Source organism: Triturus cristatus, chromosome 3_1 (assembly GCF_964204655.1).
Source record: "Triturus cristatus chromosome 3_1, aTriCri1.1, whole genome shotgun sequence".
Lineage (NCBI taxonomy): Eukaryota > Metazoa > Chordata > Amphibia > Caudata > Salamandridae > Triturus > Triturus cristatus.
Genome location: NC_140583.1, coordinates 451,776,368 through 451,800,640, shown reverse-complemented (window position 1 = coordinate 451,800,640; position 24,273 = coordinate 451,776,368). Strand labels below are relative to the sequence as shown.

General features: G+C 42.2%; 1 protein-coding gene across 1 annotated transcript in view; it reads left to right on the top strand.

Annotated features, from left to right (window-relative positions):
• The window catches only part of SLC27A2 (solute carrier family 27 member 2), a 426,278-nt gene that overhangs the window by 341,146 nt on the left and 60,859 nt on the right, over window positions 1–24,273 (top strand). Inside the window, exon 8 of the mRNA XM_085644259.1 lies at window positions 13,010–13,107. Within this exon, the coding sequence (XP_085500385.1) occupies window positions 13,010–13,107 (98 nt within the window). The remainder of the gene's footprint in view (window positions 1–13,009; window positions 13,108–24,273) is intronic.

The window sequence follows — 24,273 nt, the reverse complement described above, 5'->3', positions numbered from 1 at the left end:
AGTTAATACCCCACCAGGCCCATCCCCAATCGTACTCACTGGGCTGTGTACCATTTGGAAACACTCCCATCCCACTGAAGGTAGTCATTGTCTAAAATTCTCCCAACTAATACTTTTTTTTCACGCTGACTGAATTCGAGACAGTCATAGAGACACACCGATATGCCCAAGACCTGTCTGACCACACCCCCTTAGAGATTCAAACCAGCATAAAGCCACTGGTGGCTCATTCATTCTGGCGACTAAGCCACAGGTGGCTCACCAGAGTGAACGTTGGAGGCAAACTGTAGGAAGAAACTGCACAATACATTCCCATCAACAGGGACACAGTACACTCCCCATTGTCCTCTGGCATACAAGGCAATAGCAAAAAGCATTGTCATCAGTGCTGTGACGCACTCAAAGTGTGACGATGGTGACAGAACTGCCTACTTAGCAACAAAGGTGCAGGAGTCAGAACATAAATGACAGGAAGAAAGTTTCGAAGCACAGATGAAACGAAAAAGATATGGCTCATATATATTAGTCAGCTTCAAAATGATGATGAGCTCATAACCCACCCAGAGGAGATAGCCCATATATTTGCCCAGCACTATCGAGCCTTATATGGACCCTCCGTAAAGGTCTAGAAATGTATGGTTGGGGAGCTTGAACATTCCGGTTATTCCTCCTGGGTGTGCCGACCTAAATACTCTTTTGTGTGCTCCTAGGGTGTCACCTTCTGATCCTGGATGAAAATCACAAACGTCCAAGCGTGGTCTCCTTATTGGCACTACGTTTGCAATAGCTCTTGGGTCTCCTGTTTAGTCCATTATTTCTAAACTTTGCCGTTTCTGTGTTAAATGCTGATTAATAAATAAAGGCCACATATAACAATATTAGGAATAGCCATTGCCTAATTGTGATTTTCTGCAATTCGGAATTACGTAATCGCTATTTCTAATGTATGAAACTCGTTTCATTTAGAGATTCCTAGTGGCTCGCAAGTCGACCTGCCTCCTGGATATTATTGAGGTAGGTCACAATTTATGACCCTTTAGAAATCACAGGGATGGTGGCCTGCTGGAGTCAGCAGAAACCATGTCTGTGACTGGTTTTAAATAAAGCGCTGATTTTTTAAAACTGCAGTTGTATTTAAAAAAAGAAAAATGAAAAGTTTTATTTTCATTTTTTTAAGAGCTGACAGTGGTCCGTGCGACCACTGCCTGCTCTTAAAAAGCGTTGGCACAAACATTCACAAAGGGGAAGGGGACCCCTTACAGTTTGTGAATGGGTTACAACCTACTTGAAGTAGGTGGTAAAATGCGAATGTTTAGCGATCGCATTTCGGTTACTAAACGTTCTTACATACCACTGAGATTTGGTATTAGGAAGGGACGCCCTAAACATGCCCCTTCCTAATACTGAATCAGTATGTATTTGCAATTTCACACTGCGATTTAGTACCATGTTACTGAATCGCACTTTGGGAATGATACGTCCCAAATTGCACTTTTCGTAAACGGCCAGATTCTGTGAATCGGGCCATTTGCTTGATACCTCCTGCACTAGATCATTTTGTCACGAGAACTAGTTGCGCATTAATCTTTTATTTCATTTCAATTTTGAATTCAAGTTCATTTATATGTGCCCCTTAAAAAATCATCTTGTCAGAACAGCTAGTCATGAATTTTTATTTCATTTTATTTTCATATTCAAGTTTATTTTTCTGTGCCTCTTGTCTCATTCCCCAAGGTATTTCAGACTGCAGTCAGGGGGTGTCCGTCTCTCGGGGATTATCAGTATTTGCACTCCTTAAAAGGCACAGTTGCAGCTGGATATGTGCATATACCCTCAGTACAAGTCTCACATGAGTTCCCAGAAAAATATCTGTCCTCACTCTGGGTCCCACACCTTACAATAGAATGTAGAACCCTGTGGTATGACTTTATGCTAGTCTTTGACTCTATACAGCAGTTTGCTGCCTTTTGGCTAGGCTTGAGCTATGGAAATACCATATGCATGTACTGTAGGAAATCTGCTTTTTTTGCCTGCTCATCACAGATTTATTGCCCTTTATTGGACCCTATATTTTTGCTGACTTTAAAACTCTGTGCACTTTTTCCCTGCTAACCAGTAGTAAAGTGCATGTGCTCCCTTTGAAACATGATTTAATTGGCATGTTTCTAATTGCCATATTTAGCTTAACATTAAGTCACTAGCATAGGGTGCAGAATTAAAGGCCATCAGTGGACTGCAGCACATATTATGTCATCCCCTACAGTGGTAATGAAAACACTGCTACAGGCCTACTTAAACTTACACTGTTTAGCCTGACTGTAGCAGTGTAAAGCTGAAATTCAAACTGTCAAAAGGAACTCTTTAACAAGCCCAAACCTCCCTTTTAAATATGAATAAGTCACCCATATGGAGGCCTTGTAGTCCACAAGGCAGGGTGCATAGTATTTAAAAGCATGACATGTAGATATTTAAAGTTAACATGTTCTTAAAGTGACTAGCACCCACAAGCTATTTTCAGAGTAGGAAGGCTGGCTAGCCCTTATGGAAACCCAGAGTGCAGATTAACACACTAAAACTATAGCTCAGAAATGGGACAAGCTAGGTAAATGATTAAACAACTATTTATAACAGTTATTAAAAAACAACCTATCCATTGGTGAAGCTGGATTTGTAATTAATATTAAGGAAAGGTAACTTTCATACAATTACCTTTTCCCTGCCTGATGTTCCTGGGGGCTAATTTGCATTTGCACTCCAACTTCTCTCCGCCAGGGATTAGCATTTGAAAAGGTGTGAAAAAGGTATGAAATTTCTCCCAGGAGCAAACAATAGGCTGACATGAATGGACAGGGTTTACTCTTTGAGCTCAGCAGGAGGGTGGAGGCTCTGAGCATCCTTTTTGATATTATAGTGTCAGATCGTGCTTGAGTGTCAGTTCCTGCTTGACAGGCCTGCTGGGTTCACACGTAACACTTAGGGCACAATTGAAAGGAAGGGAACAGGATGCCAAGACATTTCCTATTTATCCACAGTCTGATTGCTTAGTAATCCTGCTTTTTTGCCTACCAAATATCTATCTGTGGGTTTGCTGTGGGTACACTGGCTACCTTAAACTGGATTTTAGTCTTAGATGTTGGAGGACACTAGGATTCCTATAGTACACTCCCCACACACACTCCAGCCTTCAGAGCCAAAGCTTTCTGTGGCAATGACTTTTACCTTCTTGAAAATGCCCAACGTGGGTAGGGTTGGCTCTGGGAACTTTTACCCCATTGGTTAGAGCGTGTCTAGAAGTCATTCCCACCTACTAGCTAGTACCAGAAATAAATATCACACCACCAGGTACCCAGAACACAGCTGGACCTGAGGAAAAACTGAAGAGAACTGTATCTGCTGTCTGTGACCTGAGAGTAACACCGAAGGACTGTACCTTCCTTCTCTTGTAGCCAGGAAAATCAAAGTGTGATCCAAGGATCTTAAGATTCACCTACTGTTCAAACTAAAGGTATCCAATGAGCTACATGAGGCCTTGCCTAGAAATGCTCCGCTGGCAATGGCAACTGGACCTAGACTGGACCCTGCTGTTAACCGCTGCCTCATACCCTGAGAGTCTCTGCTTCCCATGAGGTCCTGGAAGGCTTTAAAAGTGTGGTGGGTTGGGGCTTTAAGGACTAAGTCAGAAGGTAAAATCTTTGACCAGAACGCACCTGGTTAATGTATCTGTTAGAAAGTCATTCTTTTTCCCTTTTCACCCCAATTTGTTTGCTGAATTATACTGGTGTTAACAGACTGTCACTGTACCCTGGGCTCTGCTAACCAAACCCAGGGCCAGTGCTGTGTGTAAAAAGGTACATGTTATAGGGTTCACTTTCAATTGGCAATGCCAGACCCTATAAGTCCCTAGCAGATAATAGGGCCAGGGGTGCAATATACCTATAGGTCCCTAGTAAATAATAATGCATGGAGGTTTAGAGGCCCAGCAGACTTACTGCACTTGCATGTGTGCACTGTTGTGTGCATGCAGTCTTTTTAAAGCAGTCCCGCCTTGCAACCTGTCTTTAAAAGTAAATTCTGACAGCTCCCACAAGTGCCTAGTATATAATAGGGCTGGGGCTTTAAACTACCTATAAGTCCCCAGTATGTAATAGGGCATGGATGTTTAGAGGCCAGCAGCTTTCCTTCACTTGCATGTGCACACTGCTGATTGCCTGCTGTCATTTTAAAGGTAGTTTGGCCTTGCAGACTTTCTTTGGTGATGTGGGCACTTTAAAAGTGATAATCTGTCTTATTTGTACATATTATTTACCCCCATGGTCTCCCCCTAGGTGTCCCAGGGGTCGAGGGCATGTAAATATACGCAGGGGCTTTATAAAATATGGTTTATATGCCCATGTGAGGAAATAAACTGCCTATTTCATTTCCCCCATTGTAAATACTTAGCTCCATAGGTTAACGTTGCAATAGTGTATTTAGTTATAAATATTGCTAGGAAAGGAGTAAATATCATTCAAGGACTTAAAAGATTGGTATTGATAAATCCAACAACGCGCCACTGTTGAATTAATCATAACCAGTAAAGAAGAGAAGTTATGGATCGTTCACTTCTTTAAGCCAAAATTCAGCCTTCTAGTGGACTCTGCTGATTGGTCTGCCTTAACAGGCTTAGCCAGGCTGCTTTGATTAGGTGATAAGTGGCCTGGCAGGAGCAGAGGTTATCTGATGGAGAGAGCTCTGCAGTTGGGGAGGATGGGCCCTGCAGATGGGGCTGAGTAAATAAAACTGTTCTCAAAGAGAGAGAAGATCAGTAAGGAATGTCAGGCGTACCTACCCCCATATCCCAGGACCCTGCCAGATGGCATGTTTAGAACAGGAATTTACAGAGGCAAAGTGGGAGAAGAGCTAATGGAAATGAGCCACACTGTGGGTTGGTTTAGCTAACTCTTACTCCTCTGAAATCATCCATGTTGGATTTTGTAAGTGCAGTGCTTTGTGGGATACGAAGATGCCACACTTTGGAGGGAGATGTCATGCTTTTGAGTGGCACCCAGCATCTCGTTGGACAGAGGTGCCCCCTGCTTGTCACCACAGAACACTGAATAAATATCTGAGAGCTGCATATTCTCTCAGATTTGCTGCCTGAACCTACAAGGAAAAGGACTGCCCTGCTGGAATCTGGATTTCCACCCAAAGGCCTTCAGTCTGAATGACTATGTCCACTTTACAATCAGGTACTACAGCCCTGGGGACCATGCCTTGCTTCAAGAAGGATTAAGGAGTAGACACCCTGCAAGCTACAACTTAACAGAGCTCACCTGCATCATCTCCACCAAGAATCCCCATCCTGGAGTTCGTCCAGTGGACTTTTAAGGATTTGGCCAAGTGCTTGTGGGAATTGTGGTCCAGACATCGCAGACACCATCTTGGAGATTCCAGACCTTTGGATTGGTGTTTTGGACACTTGGAACCCATGAGAACCTATGAGAATACCTTCAGGACCTCCTGAACTTTAGAGAACTTTTGGGAAAAAGCTCTATAAGTTGACCAACCTGACTGCAAGAGTCAAGCCGACTACCAAAGGCCAGGTTTCAGGTTCGTCCCACTGAAAGCTCTGGAGCGCCGGGATTTGACCGGTGCCTCGCGGAAAGTCAAGCAGGTGAACACTTTCCAAATCTGGCCTGCTGTGAAGGGTCGGGCGACATCAGAAGAAAAAACTCCAGAAATGTTTAGAGTGTAGAGGTAAAACTTTGACCAGGGCCTCCCGCTTAGTGTATCTGACCAGGGCTCCATTGCAGTCGGCCTTAAACTTTGACTTTGTCCGAAAGTGGTACTGCTATAGGTTTTTAAGCACTAGAAAGTGTTTATTGTTTAAAAATTCATATCTCAGGTTCCCTCCATTGGATTTTTGTTGTTATGGTGTCTTTTTGTTCATAAAAATATTTCCTATATATACACCAATTGGTATGGAATTTTCATTGTGTGTTGTGTATTACTTATTTGATGTATTTTTTTTTAATACTTTACACTCTTGTCTCCTAAGTTAGGCTTGGCTGCTCATTATCAGCTACCAAGACCTGAGCAAAGAATAATTTACTGAGACCTTTACTCTACCATATACCGTGTTAGTGGACTTAATACTAGTGGTAGGGGCATACTTACCCCTAACAATAACCCACTTTCCAACAGTATCTGACCCAGTCACCATCACGGTCAGGCTCAAATTGTGTCTAGGTCCCGGTCTACAGCGACCATTGACTATCATGTGTGCTTTGTATTTTTTGGCTCAAATTCTACCTCAAACTTTAAGAAGTCATATCTCTGGATTACCTTATTGGCTTTTCTTTCATTTTGTTTATTACATTTTATTCTACTTTTCTAATTCGGTTTGAAATTATTATTGTTTTGCAGTTTGACTTTATTACTGTTCAGTAATGCATGATTACTTTACGCAGTGCCCCAAGTTAGGCCTGTCTGTTCTGTGCCATAGCAACCAGGTGGTTGTGTTCAGCCTAATTTATTGAGTTTGAGTGTTCACCCTGGCAAGGGTTGTGATTGTTCTTTGAGGTGGGTAGTTACCCACTTCTCATAATAATCCAATTTCTTACTTGTACGTACCCTAAAAGATGAGAAACTCTCAGGCACTTTTGAAGTAGTTATTTGTTTCAACAGGTTCTGGGCCGAATTCTTCGAATGTCTGGCGGGTTCCCTACCCAACCTCTTCATGCGCAGTTCGCAACTGCACAGGAGATTAGCTATTTCCAGACAGACCTAAGTGAGGCCATTGCCAGGTTGATGCAAAAAGAGCAATTGATGGACAGAATACAGAACAATGTCATACATTTAGCCCAGTACAGATATCTGGGCCTAATTCCATTGTTTTTTTGCTCACCATGCCATTGCAGTTTGAACCCAGCCATATGCAAATCAGTCTTCACCCTGTGCCCATTAGGAACAGTCCAGCCCAAACTGCCAGGCCAGGTCCTAACTGGACTGGAAACAAGCATCCTAGGACCTGTTTCGGGGTTTCACCCCTCATCAGCCAGGATAGCTTGATTCCAGTGGCATGAAGAGCACAGGACCCACGTGTGGGCATACTCGTCCCACTCGGGGTGACAAATGCAAAAAGAACAACTTTTGGACAGAATGCAGAACAATATCATACATTTACCCCAGTACAGATATCTGGGCCTAATTCCATTGTTTTTTTGCTCACCATGCCATTGCAGTTTGAACCCAGCCATATGCAAATCAGTCTTCACCCTGTGCCCATTAGGAACAGTCCAGCCCAAACTGCCAGGCCAGGTCCTAACTGGACTGGAAACAAGCATCCTAGGACCTGTTTCGGGGTTTCACCCCTCATCAGCCAGGATAGCTTGATTCCAGTGGCATGAAGAGCACAGGACCCACGTCTGGGCATACTCGTCCCACTCGGGGTGACAAATGCAAAAAGAATAACTTTTGGACAGAATGCAGAACAATATCATACATTTACCCCAGTACAGACATCTGGGCCTAAATCCATCGTTTTTTTGCTCACCATGCCATTCCAGTTTGAACCCAGCCATATGCAAATCAGTCTTGACCCTTTGCCCAATGGGAACAGTCTAGCCCGAACTGCCAGGCCAGGTGCTCCCTGGACTGGAAACAAGCATCCTATGACCGATTTCGTGGTTTCACCCCTCACCAGCCAGGATAGCTTGATTCTAGTAGCATGGAGAGCGCGGGACCCACGTTTGGGCATACCCGTCCCACTCGGGTGACATACGCAAAAGAAACAATTGATGGATGGAATGCTGGACAATGCAAACATTCACCACCAGTCACAAGGATCTGGGTTAAATACATCATTCTTTTGCTCTCCACACCACTCCAGTTTGGACCCAGCCATATGCAAATCAGTCTTGACCCTGTGCCCAGTGGGAACAGTCCAGCCCGAACTGCCAGGCCAGGTCCTCCCTTGACTGGAAACAAGCATCCTAGGGCCGGTTTCGGGGTTTCATAGGAGATGACGGTGATGTCTTGTGATTTGCTCACTCTGGTGAGCAGTGCCAATTATATGTTGAAAAAGGTAGGGCTGAGGGACGATCCCTATGGGACTCTACATATCAGTTTCTTGGTCTTTGATTCGAAGGGTGGCAGCTTGACTGTTTGGATTCTTCCTGTGAGGAAGTAACAGATCCATCTAAGTGCGGATCAGTAGCGGCTCCTCTGCTAAGGCGCTGGAGCGTCGCCCCACTGCTTTTAAGAAGTATAACTAAGGAACAATAAAATTATAATAACCTGATGTTATTATAATTTTATTGTTTACATCTGCTTAGCAGGCGGCGGGCGGGCCGCTCTGCTCTCAGAGCAGGGGAAGAGTGGTTTGCCCACTCCTAAGTGCGCAATGATGTTTTGACTGACCCTCTCGGGCTGGCCAAACCGTCATGTGCACTTTGCATGTTCTCCATGCAGGCTGCCATAAAGCCTGCGTGGAGAACAGGCCCAGGCCCCGGCCCCCAGTTTGTGTCTGTGCGCCGAGCCAAGGCGCTCAGACCAATCACAATGCTGCATTACAGCATTGTGATTGATCAAGGGGAGCCTGGATGCTTACCAATCACAACACTGCATTGCAGTATTGTGATTGGTCAGGGGAGCGTGGCAGTGCTTCCTGGTTCAGCTGAGTCTGACGGAGAAGAGAGACGGGACGTAGCGATAAGTTAATTGGTTTTATGCTTTTTTACATTCTCCCTTTTCCACCACCCACCACCCCGATCCGTGCCAGCTGTCACTGGTGTGGATCCTTGTTTTCTAATCCTGTAAAGTCTTCTGATGAAGGTGTTGTGGGAGATAGTGATCAAAGGCAGCGATGAGGTCAAGCAGGAAGAGGGACGCTGTCTCTCCTTGGTCCAGGGTGGTTCTAGTGTCGTCTGGTGCCACCATGAGTACTGTTTCAGTGCTGTGGTTCTTTCTGAATCCTGATTGAGTGTTTTCTAGAAGATGGTGAAGCTCAAGGTGGGTTGTGAGTTGCTTGTTAATGGAGTTATCAATCTGGACTTTGGATAGGGGAGTAGGGAGACGAGTTTGAAGTTGCTTAGTTGATTTTGGTCGGCTGTGGGCTACACCATCTAAAAGATAACACTCAATCAGGATTCAGAAAGAAATACAGGCTTTGGGTTTCCCGAGGAGGGCACTGTTGTCTGCACGTTTCCATTCATCTGGTAAAAACGGCAGTTGTGATGGAGGTGTTGATGATGTGGGTCAGGGTGGTGCTGATTGGTGATGTTCCCAGTTCTGTCAGTGGTGCAGTAGCTGGCTCTCTGTTTCCTTTCCATCTGTTTACATTGTTGTCAGACATCCTCAGTGTACCTGCTTGTTTGATCTACTATGTTTATTGGGTTTGATGGGTGCGAGGGAGTCCACGCAGTTCTTCATCCAGTTGTTAAAGTTGTTGATGTCCTTGTCGAGGCTGTCTGTGGGGCTAGGTGACTCCATGCTGAGGGCTCTGAGCCAGTCTGCAGCTGTGTTTTTGCCCCAGCTGTGTCTTGGAATGCTGAAGCTAGTAGGGATGTCTTGATGTGGAAGGGGATGGTGAAGTTCCATGTGAGTGGACTGGTGTAGTTGTAGTTGATGCTGTCGCTTGTGGTGAAGATAGAGTCCAGTGACTGTCCTGTGGTGTGTGAGGTGTGTGTTGGTTCTGAGATGAGGTGGGTGAGTCCGAAGTTGCTCACACATTTAAGGAGTGCTCTGGAGCAGGGATCGTTTCTGCCTTCCAGGTGAAGGTTTGTTTCTCACTACTGGGAGGCCGATCTCTCCTGTGTGTTGATGTTGGGATTACCTTATTACATTTCATAAGTGTCATGTCCAATTGGGAAGAGATAAACCCTTCAAGTCTGGTGTCACTGGAATCTTAATTTAAGATCCGAACTAATGGTGAAGTCGGGTTCTAAAATATAATTCTGAAAATGCCACTTTCAGAAAGTTATACAAAAAGATGACATATCTAGCTGACTATTTAATTTTGCTGACAAATATTCAACATACTCAGACCAAAATCCAGGATTAGATGGTCTACATCATTTGATGATTCCTTCATGAATTTTTTTTATACATGTTTGTTAGAAGTACCCTTGGTGGAGGTGGGCAACACTTCACAATTTACACAGTGTAACACTTTAGATTAAAAAAAGTGAACAAAAAACATAAATGAAACATTGGTGATTTCACAAAGAAAGACTTCACAATACAAAATCAAGTGAAGACACAAATACATATATCAATTGGAACTGTTACCAGTCAAAGGAAAAAAGGCAATACGGTACCCCATACAATCAATGAAACTTATTTAAATGGTCACATTTGGGATATCATCCAACGGGGGTAATTGGTTTCTATGCAAAAGGGAATATACATTTTGAAGCCATTATTCTCCTTAATTGCTATACACTTTTTATATACAGCGAACTGTTCCCCTGTTGGTAAAAATAGTGCATGGTATAGATGGTATCCCAAATTTGTACCATTTAAATAAGTTTCATTGGTTATATGGGGTACAGTATAGCCTTTTTTCCTTTGACTGGTAATAACATTAAGTCCCGTCAACGCATCTCCAGTCTGTGTGTAGCGGAACCGGCGCATCACCCGGTTGCAGAAGTAGAATCGGCGCAATGCTCTTGGAACCAACACATCGCCTTGAGAGCAAAGAAGCATCAGAACCATACATCACCACCGGAGCAGTGTGGAGAGATTTACGCATCTATTGACTGTGTCGAGAAACCCGGCGCATCGCGCATTAGAATCAACGTATCACGGCTTGGCACTTAATCTACAGAGTCGACACATCACCAAGCCGGCAGGATCGACATCGATGTATCTCTCAACTGCACAACACAGCTTGCTGTTGCGACCAGAATATGGTACTTTGTTTACCGGGGCCTGCAGCCGACCTGCAGGTCCCCGTGGTCGGCCTGAACTATTGACTTTGTCCCGGTCCAGCGCGATAAACCCCATAGATGTTTATTGCTTCTAAGCACTAGAACTCTTTTTAATCTTTAGCAATTCAGAACTCGCCTTTTATATATTGGATTTTTGTCCTTTTTGTCTTGATTTATATATAAAATTGTCTTTGTGTATTCATTGTGTTACTGTGTGTTTGTTGCACAAAAACGTTACATATTGCCTCTCAAGCCTGCCTGCTCTGTGCCAAGCTACCAGAGGGTGAACACAGGTTATCTTTTAGTGTGTATCTAGCTTATCCTGACTAGAGTGGTGGTTTCGGCTTGGACAGTGTGTATACCTTTGCCAAAAAGATACCTCATCTCTAACAATATTGAATCAATAAAAAGCTGTTATTGTACTCATCTCTAAATAAGATAAACAGTCCCATCATGTGGCAGACTGTCATAGGTGCCGGTGTTGATAATTAAGTGTCAGTGCTGAGCACTGGAAACCACTGGGCCAAATTAAGCTCTGCCTGGCAGATAAACATTTTGCCAAGCCTAAACCTTCCTTTTTAAGTCATCACTCAGGGAGGCCCTAAATGCTCATAGGGCAGAATGCATGGTGTTTAAAAGGTAGGGCATGTGGGTTCAAGTTTTACATGTCCTGACAGTGGAAGACATGTTTCCCTGTTCTAAGGCTATCTCACCCATAGACTAACAATGGATTAACTTATTATACTTAAGTGCTAACTTCAGTTTGGGACCAGATAGAAAAATTTTGCTTACGCTCAAATGATTTATAATTGTAATTCCTCTTTAATGGTAAAGTTGGATTTGAATTTACTATTCTCAAAATATGACTTTTAGAACGTTGGCATTTTTCTGCCCTAAACCAACTCTCCCTTTCTGCCATTCCTGTGGATCACATCACTGTGAATGGCTGTCCTGTTGTGGGTTGTGTATTGCGTCCAGACATTGAGACAAAAGAGATCTCGGTTTGGAGTGTGAAGGTCTTCCTAACAGGATGGCTGTAGAGGAGTTGTGCTCTGCCCTGATTACACATCAAAGGACCCAGCCTGTAGCACACACAGAGAAACCTGATACCACGCCTGATCTTCCCTATGTCACCCTACATAGTTTGGAGCCAGAGGAAGCAGAAGCACAGACCATAACCAGCTTTCAGGAAAAGTCAGACCTCCTATTTGAACTACAGGGACACAACAAGCTTCCAGTGGCCTCCCGCAACTGCCCAGCTGGCCCATATCAACTAGACTTGCGTGGACTTGTCTGAGCCTGCTGCTAGCATCTCCTGGAGTGAGTCCTGATCCCCAAGAGGTGCCCCCTAGGAACCTGATCCTTGGTTGGCATCAGTGTGAACTCCTCCTGTGGAAGAGGTGAAGATACTGATGTTTTGGGCTCATCACAACCACGAAGTAACCTTGTCGAGCCGAGAATTAACCGTCCATGATGATCACCAACACAAAGCTCCAGCAAGTCCTTCTCTTTGGGCCAATAGTGATTTTCACCTAAACTTTAAAAACTCATATCTCTGGGTCTACTTTATTGGTATTGTGTGTTTGCTTTATTCCAGTTTAAGTGCTGCATAAATACTTTACACATTGCCTCTAAGTTAAGGCTGCCTACTTGTGTGCCAAGCTACCAGAAGGTTAAGCAAAGATTTGTTAAGTGACTTTTGTGCTTGACCCTAACAAGGATTGTGTTTATTAATGAGTGGTGCTACCACCCCTCTCAAATAATAACCCAATTTCTTACACCCCCCCCCCTCTGCTCTCTAGCCTCACACATTTGTAATGCGACATAAGAGCTGTCACATGTTTCTGTCATCACAAGCTGGTACCAAATGAGAAAAGAATCTGCACATACACTGAGCTCTGTTTGTATAGTGCTTCTTCCTAGGCCAGAAGGTCAGCCAATGATGAGCCAGATCTGTTAACATAACGGAAGCATTCATCTGTCAGTCTCAGATTTACATTATAAAATACACTTTTCTGTCTTTTTTCTTGTTTCTTTTTGTATATCTTCAGTGTTATTTATCGAAAGCTTTATGTTTAGATCTGTTTATTTTTTTTCAGATGGAAAGGAGAAAATGTGGCGACTACAGAAGTTGCTGATATTTTGGGAATGGTAGACTTCATTCGAGAGGTTAATGTCTATGGAGTGCCCGTGCCAAGTATGTGCCAATTAGTATGCTGCAAAACCTGCTTCTAGAGTTGAGCCCTACACATTGTTGTATTTATTATCTAAAAGGTAAATGATGACTGAAAGGTCTACTATTATGAAATACTTTTGCTCTCTGAGAGGTAAGTTAGTAAACAGGAGAACAAAATTATGGGGTTGGTCAGAGAAAAAGCAAAAAAAGACACTCCTTTGTAGAATAGTTAAAAGTGCAAAACATGACTTAAGATTCCAAAAGAGAGAGCATTATGCTGAAGCATGATACACACGAAGCAGATACCTTCAAATGTTGCCTTTATTATGGGTAAAACAGCCCAGGGGAGTAGCGGTTAATTAATATTCCTCTCCCGCTGCTGTGTGACACCTCACTCGGTCAACTGATCGCTGAACCATCCAAATGAATCTGATCAAGCCGACTGAGTGTGCCGCACACTGCGCACACAGGAAAATGTGTCGTGTGAACAGCTCAAGGAAGGAGAAATTACTCGGCAGCCACAGCACATTATCAAATGGTAAACATTTTGCACTATGAATTTAGCATACTTTTTACTTACATCATCAGTGGTATATTTAGATCCGTGCACTGTGTTGCATGATCAGCTCGAGGAAGGAGATATCACCCGGCTGCCACACACCACAACACATCTCCCTTTTTGAATAAAACAACAATAAAAAATCTTACAAAGGAATACTTCAGAACACAAGCTATATTCCTAAAATTAGATCATAACAGGGTAAATGTTACATAACTATTTTCCGTAAATCGACGAATATAATTGAAATAGAGACTCATTAGGAAACAAGGTTAACAAAATCTTTCATCCACAATGGTGAGGTTCGTTCTCGATGACTTTTTGTTAACTCTTTTTGATCAACATAAATTCTAGATATCGACAACTAGGCTTGTGAATTATCATAATCCATACATTTTAAATCATCTTTTTTGTCTCATTTTCTTTGTTTACTAGAAAAACGGGATCAACGCTTTTCAAATTATCTTTCTTTGCCTCATTCTCTTTGTTTACAGAAACCACAGGAACAACTGAGGACTTGTTCCATAATTCCCCCCCTTTAACACAAATAGCAGATTTGGATACTGCAATTATCCTTTTGGGATTGCTACATTGTAAATGACCTTTCCAAACTAATCTAGGAATTTTGATTCTAACAGTGTCACATATTTAATAGTCATAAAATTAAACTTTATTCAAACTATTGTATCATCAACACATTTACATTTGTTAACGTTTAACTACCTCCTTGACCTTTGTTTTCCACTTTTAACAATTATAATGAGCAATGTTTCTCTTAACCCAATGCAGTGCTACTAATGTGGTAGGAGTACGTCCCTTTAATACCTGAAAAGGAGAAATCCCTCTTGTACAGTGAGATGTTGTATGATAAGAATTCTACATTTCATGGAGTGCCACCAAAGGGTTCAAATTGTTGGATTAGGCTAATCTAATGGTGTTAACAATGAGTCTATTGGCCCTTTGCACAAGACCATTACCTTGAGGATGATAAAGACTGGTGTGTTTGTGCTGAATGCCTGCTTGTTTAATAAATGTGATCATAGCATCAGATGTAAATTGCACACCATTGTCTATGATTAAGACATTGGGCATGCCTACACAGGGAAAAAATATCTTTAGAAAATGAATTACAGACAGCGTGCTAGGTTTTTACACAAATTCAACTTCAATCTGTTTTGATCTATAATCAATAAGAACAAATTAATAATGATTGTTGCAATGGGAGAAAGGACCTAAGAAATCTAATGCCACCTTATCGCAAGCATTCCCTGGAACATCCACAGCTACCGTGGGAGGTGTTCTAACAGATAAATGTTTATCTGCTCTGCGACATGTCTCACAATTCCTTACATTCTGCTCAATGTTCTGTTCCATCTTTGGCCACCAGTATGTTAACATAACCTTTTCTTGTTTAAAGTCGTTCCCAAATGCCCCGAATGAGCTAACTCTATTAACTCTCTTGTCCTGTCTTAACTGCAAATCATTGACTTTGATTATTTCAAACACTGCATTCAGCTTGCATGTTCATCTTGATTAGCATCCTCTTAAAATACAAGAACTCCCATTTGTATCACACAACATTTCTTCCATTACCCATTGATAGACTGAAGCAGCAGATGCCAAACCAAATGGCGCCCTTCAAAATTGAAAGTGTTTATAAGACTTGGTTAAGGCAATCTGATAGTAAGCAGACTTTAAATCTAACTTGGAGAATATTTTCGTACCATTAAGTTTTAACTTCAACTCTCCTATCCTGGAACTGGTGGGCATGCACCCAAATGTTCTTATTTAAAGATCTATGATCAACACAAATGTGCAACTCTTTGTTCGTTTTCTTACTTATAACACTGGGCGATAGCCAAAGTGATCTTGCAAATCTTGGATAGTTCACTTCTAACACTTAAAGGAACGCTCATTAACTGATGCCTAACTGATGTGACATTTTCCTTAACTTTAATATTCAATTCCCAAAAAAATTGTACACCCAGGTTATTTTCAAACAGAACATCATATGTTTTAAGCAGCTGTTGAAAGTGTATACTGAAATTATTATCAATATTGTTAACATGCATGGAATTAACATTACTATTGATATGTTGTCGTTAAGTTTCACAATAGAGTTCAGAAAATTACATTACTTTTCTACTTTGGCCTGGTAAAAGGACAATCTCTAGCACAGCTTGATGTACCCAACCTAATATATTCTTTCCAATGAAGGTAACATAGATTTTACCAGAGAAACACAGATTCTGAAAAAATCATGGACACAAAATAACCAATAAGATCAGTTGTCAGTCCTTGAAAAGATTCTGTTTTGATATCAGGATCTTCCAGTGGCTTATCTTTCCATAGGTGTTCAAACGTATCATAAGTGATATAGTCACTCTGGCTCCTGAATCCATTAACAATCAAAAAGATTTATTCCCTATTCATGTCAGCAGTGGGATTTTCACAGGCATCGTCATCCGTAGAAGTAATATTTTGCACCAGATCTGACAAGCTTGTTTTTAATGCGTCCTCTTCTGTATTGTCAACTATTTCATTTACTAGAACTCTTCTTTTCACACATACTTTTGCAAAGTGTCCTCAGAACCGCACAAGTTGCATATTTTTTTTACTGCTGGACATAATTTGAAGTTTGCTGCAGGATGGGTAAATCCACAATGTAAACAAGAACAAACTTTGTTGTTGGATGTTAGACCCTCTTTGGAATTTGCTTTAAAGGTCATAAAATTGCCAAAATTGACTGTTCCGTGTTTTTCCTGAAAAATCTTTACTTCAGCTTGTGAAGATTAGATCATAGAAGCAGCATCAATCGCTTCTGAAAGTGATGACTTTTTAAATACTAATAATTTCTCTTGGATAGCCTTATTGTGACAGCTGACTGCTAATTGGTCATATATAAGTTGCTAAGTAAAATTCACAAATTTGCATTTAGCTGCTAAAATTCTTAATGCAGCCACATAAGATTCTACTGATTCATCCAGCATTTGTTGTCTAGAAATACATTTAAACGTATGACAACAATACTCTTTTGTGTATTAAATATGTTCTTTAATCTTCTAACAGTGTCCTAAAATTCATCAAATTCTTGTCCCCCCCACATGGTGTACAAATAGGTAAATGTTCAAAAATACGTTGACCGTCTCTGCCCAAACAAATACATTTTTCCTTTCTGTCCCAAATCCCTGTCCATCAATCGCTCCAAGATATATATTAAATAAGCTGTACCAGTCCTTTCAAGCATTCCCAAGTTCACCAGAGAATTCTGGAAAGTGAGGAGGAGGATGCACCGCTTACTTGATGAAGTGTTTTATAATGACAACTAAATTGTCTGAGCCTTATAAAATCACATAAATGTGTGTGAAGACGCCCATCTGGTTGTTTTAAATACAGATGTGCACATCGGGTGCATGCATCACTGCTGTAGCAATAAACACAAATATTCATTTCACAATACCTTATGTTGAGCACTTTGCTTCTGTAACAAAACCACTTTGTTACACGTTTTTTTTCAACACACAACAACTGACTTGTAAAAGAAACAGGGCTGCCAATTGTCGCCAAATTGCTAAAGCACGATACACACAAAGGTGGTAACTGCAAATATTGCCTTTATTAGAGGTAATGGGGAGAGTGGTTAATTAATATTCTACTCCAGCTGCTGTCTGATGCCTCATTCCATCAGCTGATCGCCAAAACTTTCTAACGGATCTGATCAAGCCGACGGACCGAGCATAGCTCGAGCAGGGAAGTGTGTTGCCTGAGCAGCTCAAGGTAGGAGAAATCACCCAGCTGCCATGCGCCACATCACATCAAATGGTAAACATATTGCATCATGAATGCAGCATACTTTTTACTCACATCGTCAGTGGTATATTTAGAACCATGCATCGCAGGAGAACGTTGGGAAACGTGTAGGGAGCGTTGTGGTTGAGAACCGTGACGCAAAGTTTTCCTTCAGTCCTCTGCAATTTAACTCTGAAGAGTTAAATGATTAACCAAGTATGTCAAACGTGGTCATTGATGGTTCAACCTATGCCTTTCATGGTAACCACTATGTAAATGAGTTCATTTAGATTATCTCTGTGTAGATTTATGTTATGTGAATTCATGCAAAATCTGCCATGGATCTTGCCCTCCTTGATCTATATTGGGCATCCTTGGATTACACATCAGGCACCACATATAAGAGCAATATTGCCCTTTGATTTGAGCCAGAGTATTTAAGTTAATATTCTTTAAAATATACTTAGAGTGGAGCACTATGAGAATTATTTCACTCCCTCCTCAAGCAGCTTGGTGTGTAACTCAGTCTGAGAAGTAGTGCTTCCATTACAATGCATGAGGGAATATTTTACATTTCACAAGTGGTCTGAATTATTACACATTAAATATTGTATCTCACTGATGCATTGTAAAATTCAAACCAGACCTATTGGTTTTGCCAATGATTGTTTGCCATGTCATTCTGAAAATGCCAATGAAAAGAATCTGGCCACAGTGCGATGGTGGGAGAAGACCATGTTGAGAAGGTTCATCACACTCAACATATTCAACATTTCAAAATAAGCAAAAACAATTTTTTCAGGTATACAAGATCCATAAACGTACATAGATCTATAAACCTATCTATAACTCCTGCTTTGCAGTAGCAATTTGAAGATGTTCGGACGTCGAATATCAATAAAAGTAAAAATCATCGGCAAGACGTCTCCGTCAGTGAAGGACTCTTTCGTTGGCCCGATTGAGTCAGGGCCATTTGAGGTTTGGCCATTTAAATGCCCGCCAGATTTAAAGTGGGCAGTTGAATGGCCAGTTTTCTCATCCTTACCACCATGAAAAAGATGGTGGCAAGAGACGTAAAAAATGTTAAATGACCGCCCACCATGGGAGAAAACTTCCATGGTGTGGGGATAGAAGTTTTTTTTTTTTTTAAATCCTGCTTTGAGATTTTGGTTTGGGAAAAATACAAAACATGTTAAAAGTTTGAGGAAGTACTCTCATCTTGATGGTACAGTTTGTCAAACTTTTAATACATTGATAGGAATTGCTGTGATGGTGGTGACTGTCAATGTTAGGACATCTCCTCTGGACCAGCGGACATCTTTAAATTTGGGTTACTCCGAACTCTAAATCAGGCCCAAAGATATGAGCGAGCTTGGGAGATGTCATTTAATACTATTTAATACTATTACTGAATAATGAGGATTCTTCACCACTGACACAGAGAGCAACCCTATTTTCCTCTCAGTAGGTGCTCCAACAATACCAATTTCTTGCCTCCTTCCGTCCACCTGATCTCTCCTGTTTCATCTATACTAAGCAATACCAAAGGGGATGATGGACGGAGCGTTTGAGCAAATCAAAAACTCACACCCAGTCTACTGATCTCGGTTTAATCCATCATCATTCTTTAGCTCACTCCACCACCCCAGTTCAGACATGGCCATATGCAAATCAGACTGACCCTGTGCCTTATGGTATCGCTTTGTTCGCACTAAGTTGGCAGGGTATGCCCAGACATGGGTCCCTTGCTCACTTTGCCACTGGATTCAAGATAGCCTGGCTGATGAGGGTTATGAACCCGAAACCGGTCCCAGGATGCTTGTTTCCGGTCCAGGGAAGACATGGCTTGACAGTTCGGGCTGGACTGTTCCCATGAGGCACAGGGTCAGACTAATTTGCATATGGCCATGTCTGAACTGGGGTGGTGGAGTGAGCTAAAGAATGATGATGGATTAAACCCAGATCAGTTGTCTGGGGGTGAGTTTTTGATTTGCTCAAACGCTCCGACCATCATCCCCTTTGGTATCGCTTCATCTATACTAGGGGCCCGATGGCGATAAAGGTACATTTTGCGTGTGCAGATTGCACTCCCACAAAAATTCAATAGTGCGGGGTTGACAAATTAGCAGATATGCTATTTGTACCAAATTATGCGGGGAATGGAGAATGGCGCATGTTATTCCCTGATCCATAGAATGCAAACAGGACATTTGCACCTTCACACGCCTTAAACAGGAAGCGCCAGGCCTTCCGTTTTCCGATCCATAAACCATGGCCCACTACAGAGAGCGCATGGTAATTTAAGATACGTATGTTTTTCCATTTTCATATGAAACAGAACATTCTGCAGTGGGCCGGTGCTGGGTGCCATGTTCCCATCCCTCGTTTGTTTGTTTCAAAAACCTGCAACGTGGATGTGCTTGGCAGCACTGGACGCCATGACATACTTGTATATAGCACAAAGGCGTGCTTTGTATGCACTCCATTTATTTCTTCTCGTGTTCTCATGTGCAACATAAAAACTACAAAACGTATTATAATGCGTGATTGATATGTTTGTGTTTTGTAAATCATTAAAACAGTCTTAATGAGCATTAAGATGCCTTTGATTGGGCCTTCGTTGTGTAAGTGCAGGGGGATTCTGTAGAGCAGGGTTATGATCCATTGGACTAAGCTGGCGTGGTGAATAATTACTGGAAAAATTGAATGTTGTCAATCAAGTGAAGATAAAAGTGGAGGTTCTTGCATTCTAGCAGGAGTCAAAGCGGGCCCATCCGTGAGGCAATAATCTTAGGACACCACTATTAGGTTGCAAATAAAAAAGAAAGAAAGTCTGCCTATTCATCATAGTGCGTGGAGTGCTCTAAGAGTAAAATTAAAATGTAAATGGAGTGTTAAATATCCTTACACTGTTTCTGACTGGAGATTGTTAGACTTGGCATCTTTGGTGTGGTTTCCTGTGACTTTTTGCCTCTACCTCCTGTATTTTTGATGCTGTGCTGGATTTCGTTTTTGCTGGCTTAGATGCTTTGGGCACTTTGCCACAGCTGATCAGTGTCAAAGTGCAAGTGCTCCCTGTGTAAATTGTCATTACAATTGGTCTCCCTGATCAGCATATTTTCATTTAATGGTAAGTCCCTAGTAGGGATGACATAGTGTGCCATGTAAATCAAATGCTACTATTGGGCATGCCGCACTGATTGTGCCACCCACATGAATAGCCCTGTAAATGTACTTCAGACCTGCCACTGCGGTGTCTGTGCGCAGTTTTGAACTGCCATGTGGACCTGGCAGGTGCACCCTCTTGCCAGGCCCTAACCTCCCCTTTTATTAAATGTAAGGAACCCCTCTGGTAGTCCCAAGCTGCCCCTATAGGCAGGGTGCAGTGTATGTGAAAGGTAGTTGTGACATATCCCTATAGTAAAATACTGCCATGTTCTTTTCTCACTGTTGGAAGGCTATCTGCCCCATAGGATAGCATGGGAGATACTTTATAACATCTTACAAGTATAACTTCTCATTGGGACAAGATAGAGGAATAAGGTTTAGGCTCTCTGAACTCAGAATTTAATAACACATTTTTAGTAAAAATTGTTTTTAGCCCCTGGAGGTTGTTCCTGCTGTTGGGAGCTGGAAGCAACTTGAAAGAAGCAAGAAAAGTAATCTCCAATGCCGTCCACACCGCTGCTGTGACCTGCACCGAGGCCAGGGGCACCACTCGTTAAGTGCATGACGCACCGCCCGGCCTGCACCCTAGCTCCAATGCCTGCCGACACCTGCAGTTATCAGCATTCCCGACGCCAGTGCTCGCACCGACTCCGTCATCACCAGTGCCTGCATCCTGTTATCGTGACACCAATAACCTCCGAGGGTGACTCCACGAACTCGCCGACTTCGCATTGCCTCATCCGAACAGACGCCTCACCACCGACACGCCCGACTTCCCTTCTCCTGCATTCTACATGTCACCTCCTCAGAGACACGATGCCTCACATCCCCCGTGGCAGCCGGGGAGCCGGCCTTTACCTCTGCAACGACGCCTTATCTCTACAATGCAGGGCATCGTCATAGACTTCGTTTGGTGGAGGTCCGTGTGACTCCTTGCCCGACACCACACACCTCGCGGTCGGCACCGTAACTTGGATTTATTGCTGTCACGACATCGTAATATCCCCAGGTGGAGCAATTTGTTTTCTACAAGCATTATTTTGGAAGTAACTGTTTTTAAATGCTATTTTACTACCTGTATGTTGGTTTTTGTGTTGTTATGGTCTTGTTAAGTTTAGATAAAGATACTTTATTTTTCTAAACTGGTGTGGTGTCCATTTGTGACGTTATCTCTCTGTTACTGTGTGTTTTGAGTAAAAATACCTTACACATTGCCTTTGGGATAAGCCTGCCTGCTCATGCCAAGCTATCAAGGCGGTGAGTAGGGGTTATCTAAAGTGTGTATCCCCCTTACCCTGACTAGAAGCAAGGGTCCCTACTTGGACAAAGGTATCTACCTATGCCAATTAGAGATCCCCAGTTGTAACAGAGATTTACAGTAAAATTGCAGTATTGACTTGATTGTCCTAGTTAGCAATGCTACAGCGTTTTTGGTGAGTGGAGTGGTAGCCATGTTTTTTTTTTATTTAAACCCTTTCTAGGGGCTCGGTCTTTCACTTCTTGAATGAAGAATGTTCAATCATTTGAGACACACAATGCCTGTGAGTAAAGTGGGGCTATCATTTGCAAATCAGATGTGAACAGGGTATTTTAATGCCATGCCCTCATAAGGTATATATTTTATGACCATTCCCGTCTAAACTTTTGAGGAAGTGTCAGACGCCGAAAAAACAAAACTGCATTCTTTAGAGCAGGCTTCTCCCAACGAGTAGCTCATGAGCGACTGGTAGCTCTTCCACTACCCGTAAGTAGCTTTCCTGTATGCAGCCCAGCCTACTAAATTAGAAGCTTTTGCTAGCATGAATTAAATAATATATGTTTACCAAAACTGAAAAGTGGGCATTGGAGACAAAAATGTATGTATTTTCGTAACTCATAAGCTGATGTTTAGAGAAGAATAATTGAATTTCCAAAATATTTTTAAAGTTGATATTTGAGTGATAAATCATGTGGTGCTGAGAAGACCTATTACTATTATTATCTTTGTGTCAGGAGCATTGCAGCTATGGCTATTATGTGGCACCGAATTAAAGGGATTTAAAATTTGAAAAGGCTTTATATGTTACTGCTGGCAACCCTGTCTGAAGCATTGAGGTAATAATCCTGCATTGGGTGAATAATAATGTAATCTTTTCTGATCGGGTCAATATTACAACAAAGATCACTGTGAAAAAAGATGCCTCCAGAATTAATGACCGCTCATTAAGTGTTGTACTCAGCATACCTATAGCTTTACATCTTAGTGGTCTGGAAAGCAATAATTTTATGATCTGTATTCACTCATACAAAAGAATCAGGAGCCATAACTTGGGGTGCATGAAATTCATGTAGTTTACTGTTGCCTAATTAGATGAAAATTTTTGAACATTTTGTGTAATTATGCGAGATGCAAATAAGCCCATTTGTGGTATATTTTAGTGTAAAATGCATCCCCATATCTATTTTTGACATAAAGTTGCATTTCTTAGTGTTGAACTCTCTGCAGGGTCATCCCCAAATGTTTTGCCTTAACCTGCCTGTTTTCTGAGAACCAGTGTTTCTTGGCTTTTAGGTCTCTGTGCACTTTACCACTGCTAACCAGTGCCAAAGTGCTTGCACTCGCTCTTTAAAACTTGTGAAAATTGGCCCACACCCAATTGGCCTACTTAATTTACCAGTAAGTCCCTAGTAAAGTGGTACTACATGTGCCCAGGGCTCGTAAATTAAATTCTACTAGTGGGCCTGCAGCACAGATTGCGCCACGCACTTAAGTAGCCCTTTAAACATGTCTCAGGCCTGCCTTTGCAGCCTGTGTGTGCAGTTTAAACTGCCATTTCGTCCCAGCAAAATATTCCTTTTGCCAGGCCCAAACTGTTCTTTTTAATGCATATAAGTCACTCCTAGGGTAGGCCCTAAACAGCTCAGAGGGCAGTGTGAAGTGTATTTTAAAAAAATTGCGTGACCTGAGGTTTATATGTCCTGGCAATGAAAAACCCTTACATTCGTTTTTCAGTACTGCAAGGCCTACCTCTCCAATAGGATAGCATTGGGTTACCTTTTTACATTTAATAAGTGACAACTTTTGATTGGGAGTATATAGGAATGTGAGTTTGGTCTCAAACTTGTAATTTAAACCCTCTTTAATGGTAACGTCGGATTTAAAGTCACAATTCTAAAAATAAATGCCACTTTTAGAAAGGCTTTTTCTTGTCCTAACGATTTAGTATCTGGAGCCTGCTCCTGGGTTGAATGACCAGAAGTGACTGGCAGTTGGCCCTTGTGTATTCCTCCCAGACATCCACACAAGAGAGGGTGTGGATGGTGACAGTACCTGCCATCTATGCTTAATGGGGGTGAGCGCAGCTGCCACCTACCACACTTGCACTTCAATGGCACTAGCCCAGCTCACATCAAAAGAACTTAACACTAACTTATTGTGCCCCCAGACAGACTATGACAGGGCAAGGAGGCAGGAAATGTCAGATCTCGCCATAGGGGGAACTCTAGAACCTTTTCCCACTTTAAAGTGGGCACCAGGTATAAAAGGAGAACCCTCATACCCACTCTTCTGTACACTCCTGTACCTGTGGATACTACAGAAAGAGGACACCCTGCTGTTTGATGCCTGGTCTGCTTGCTGAGAATTAAGACTTGACCTCCACCCTTCATCTCAGGCGGCTGAAGTGACTCCA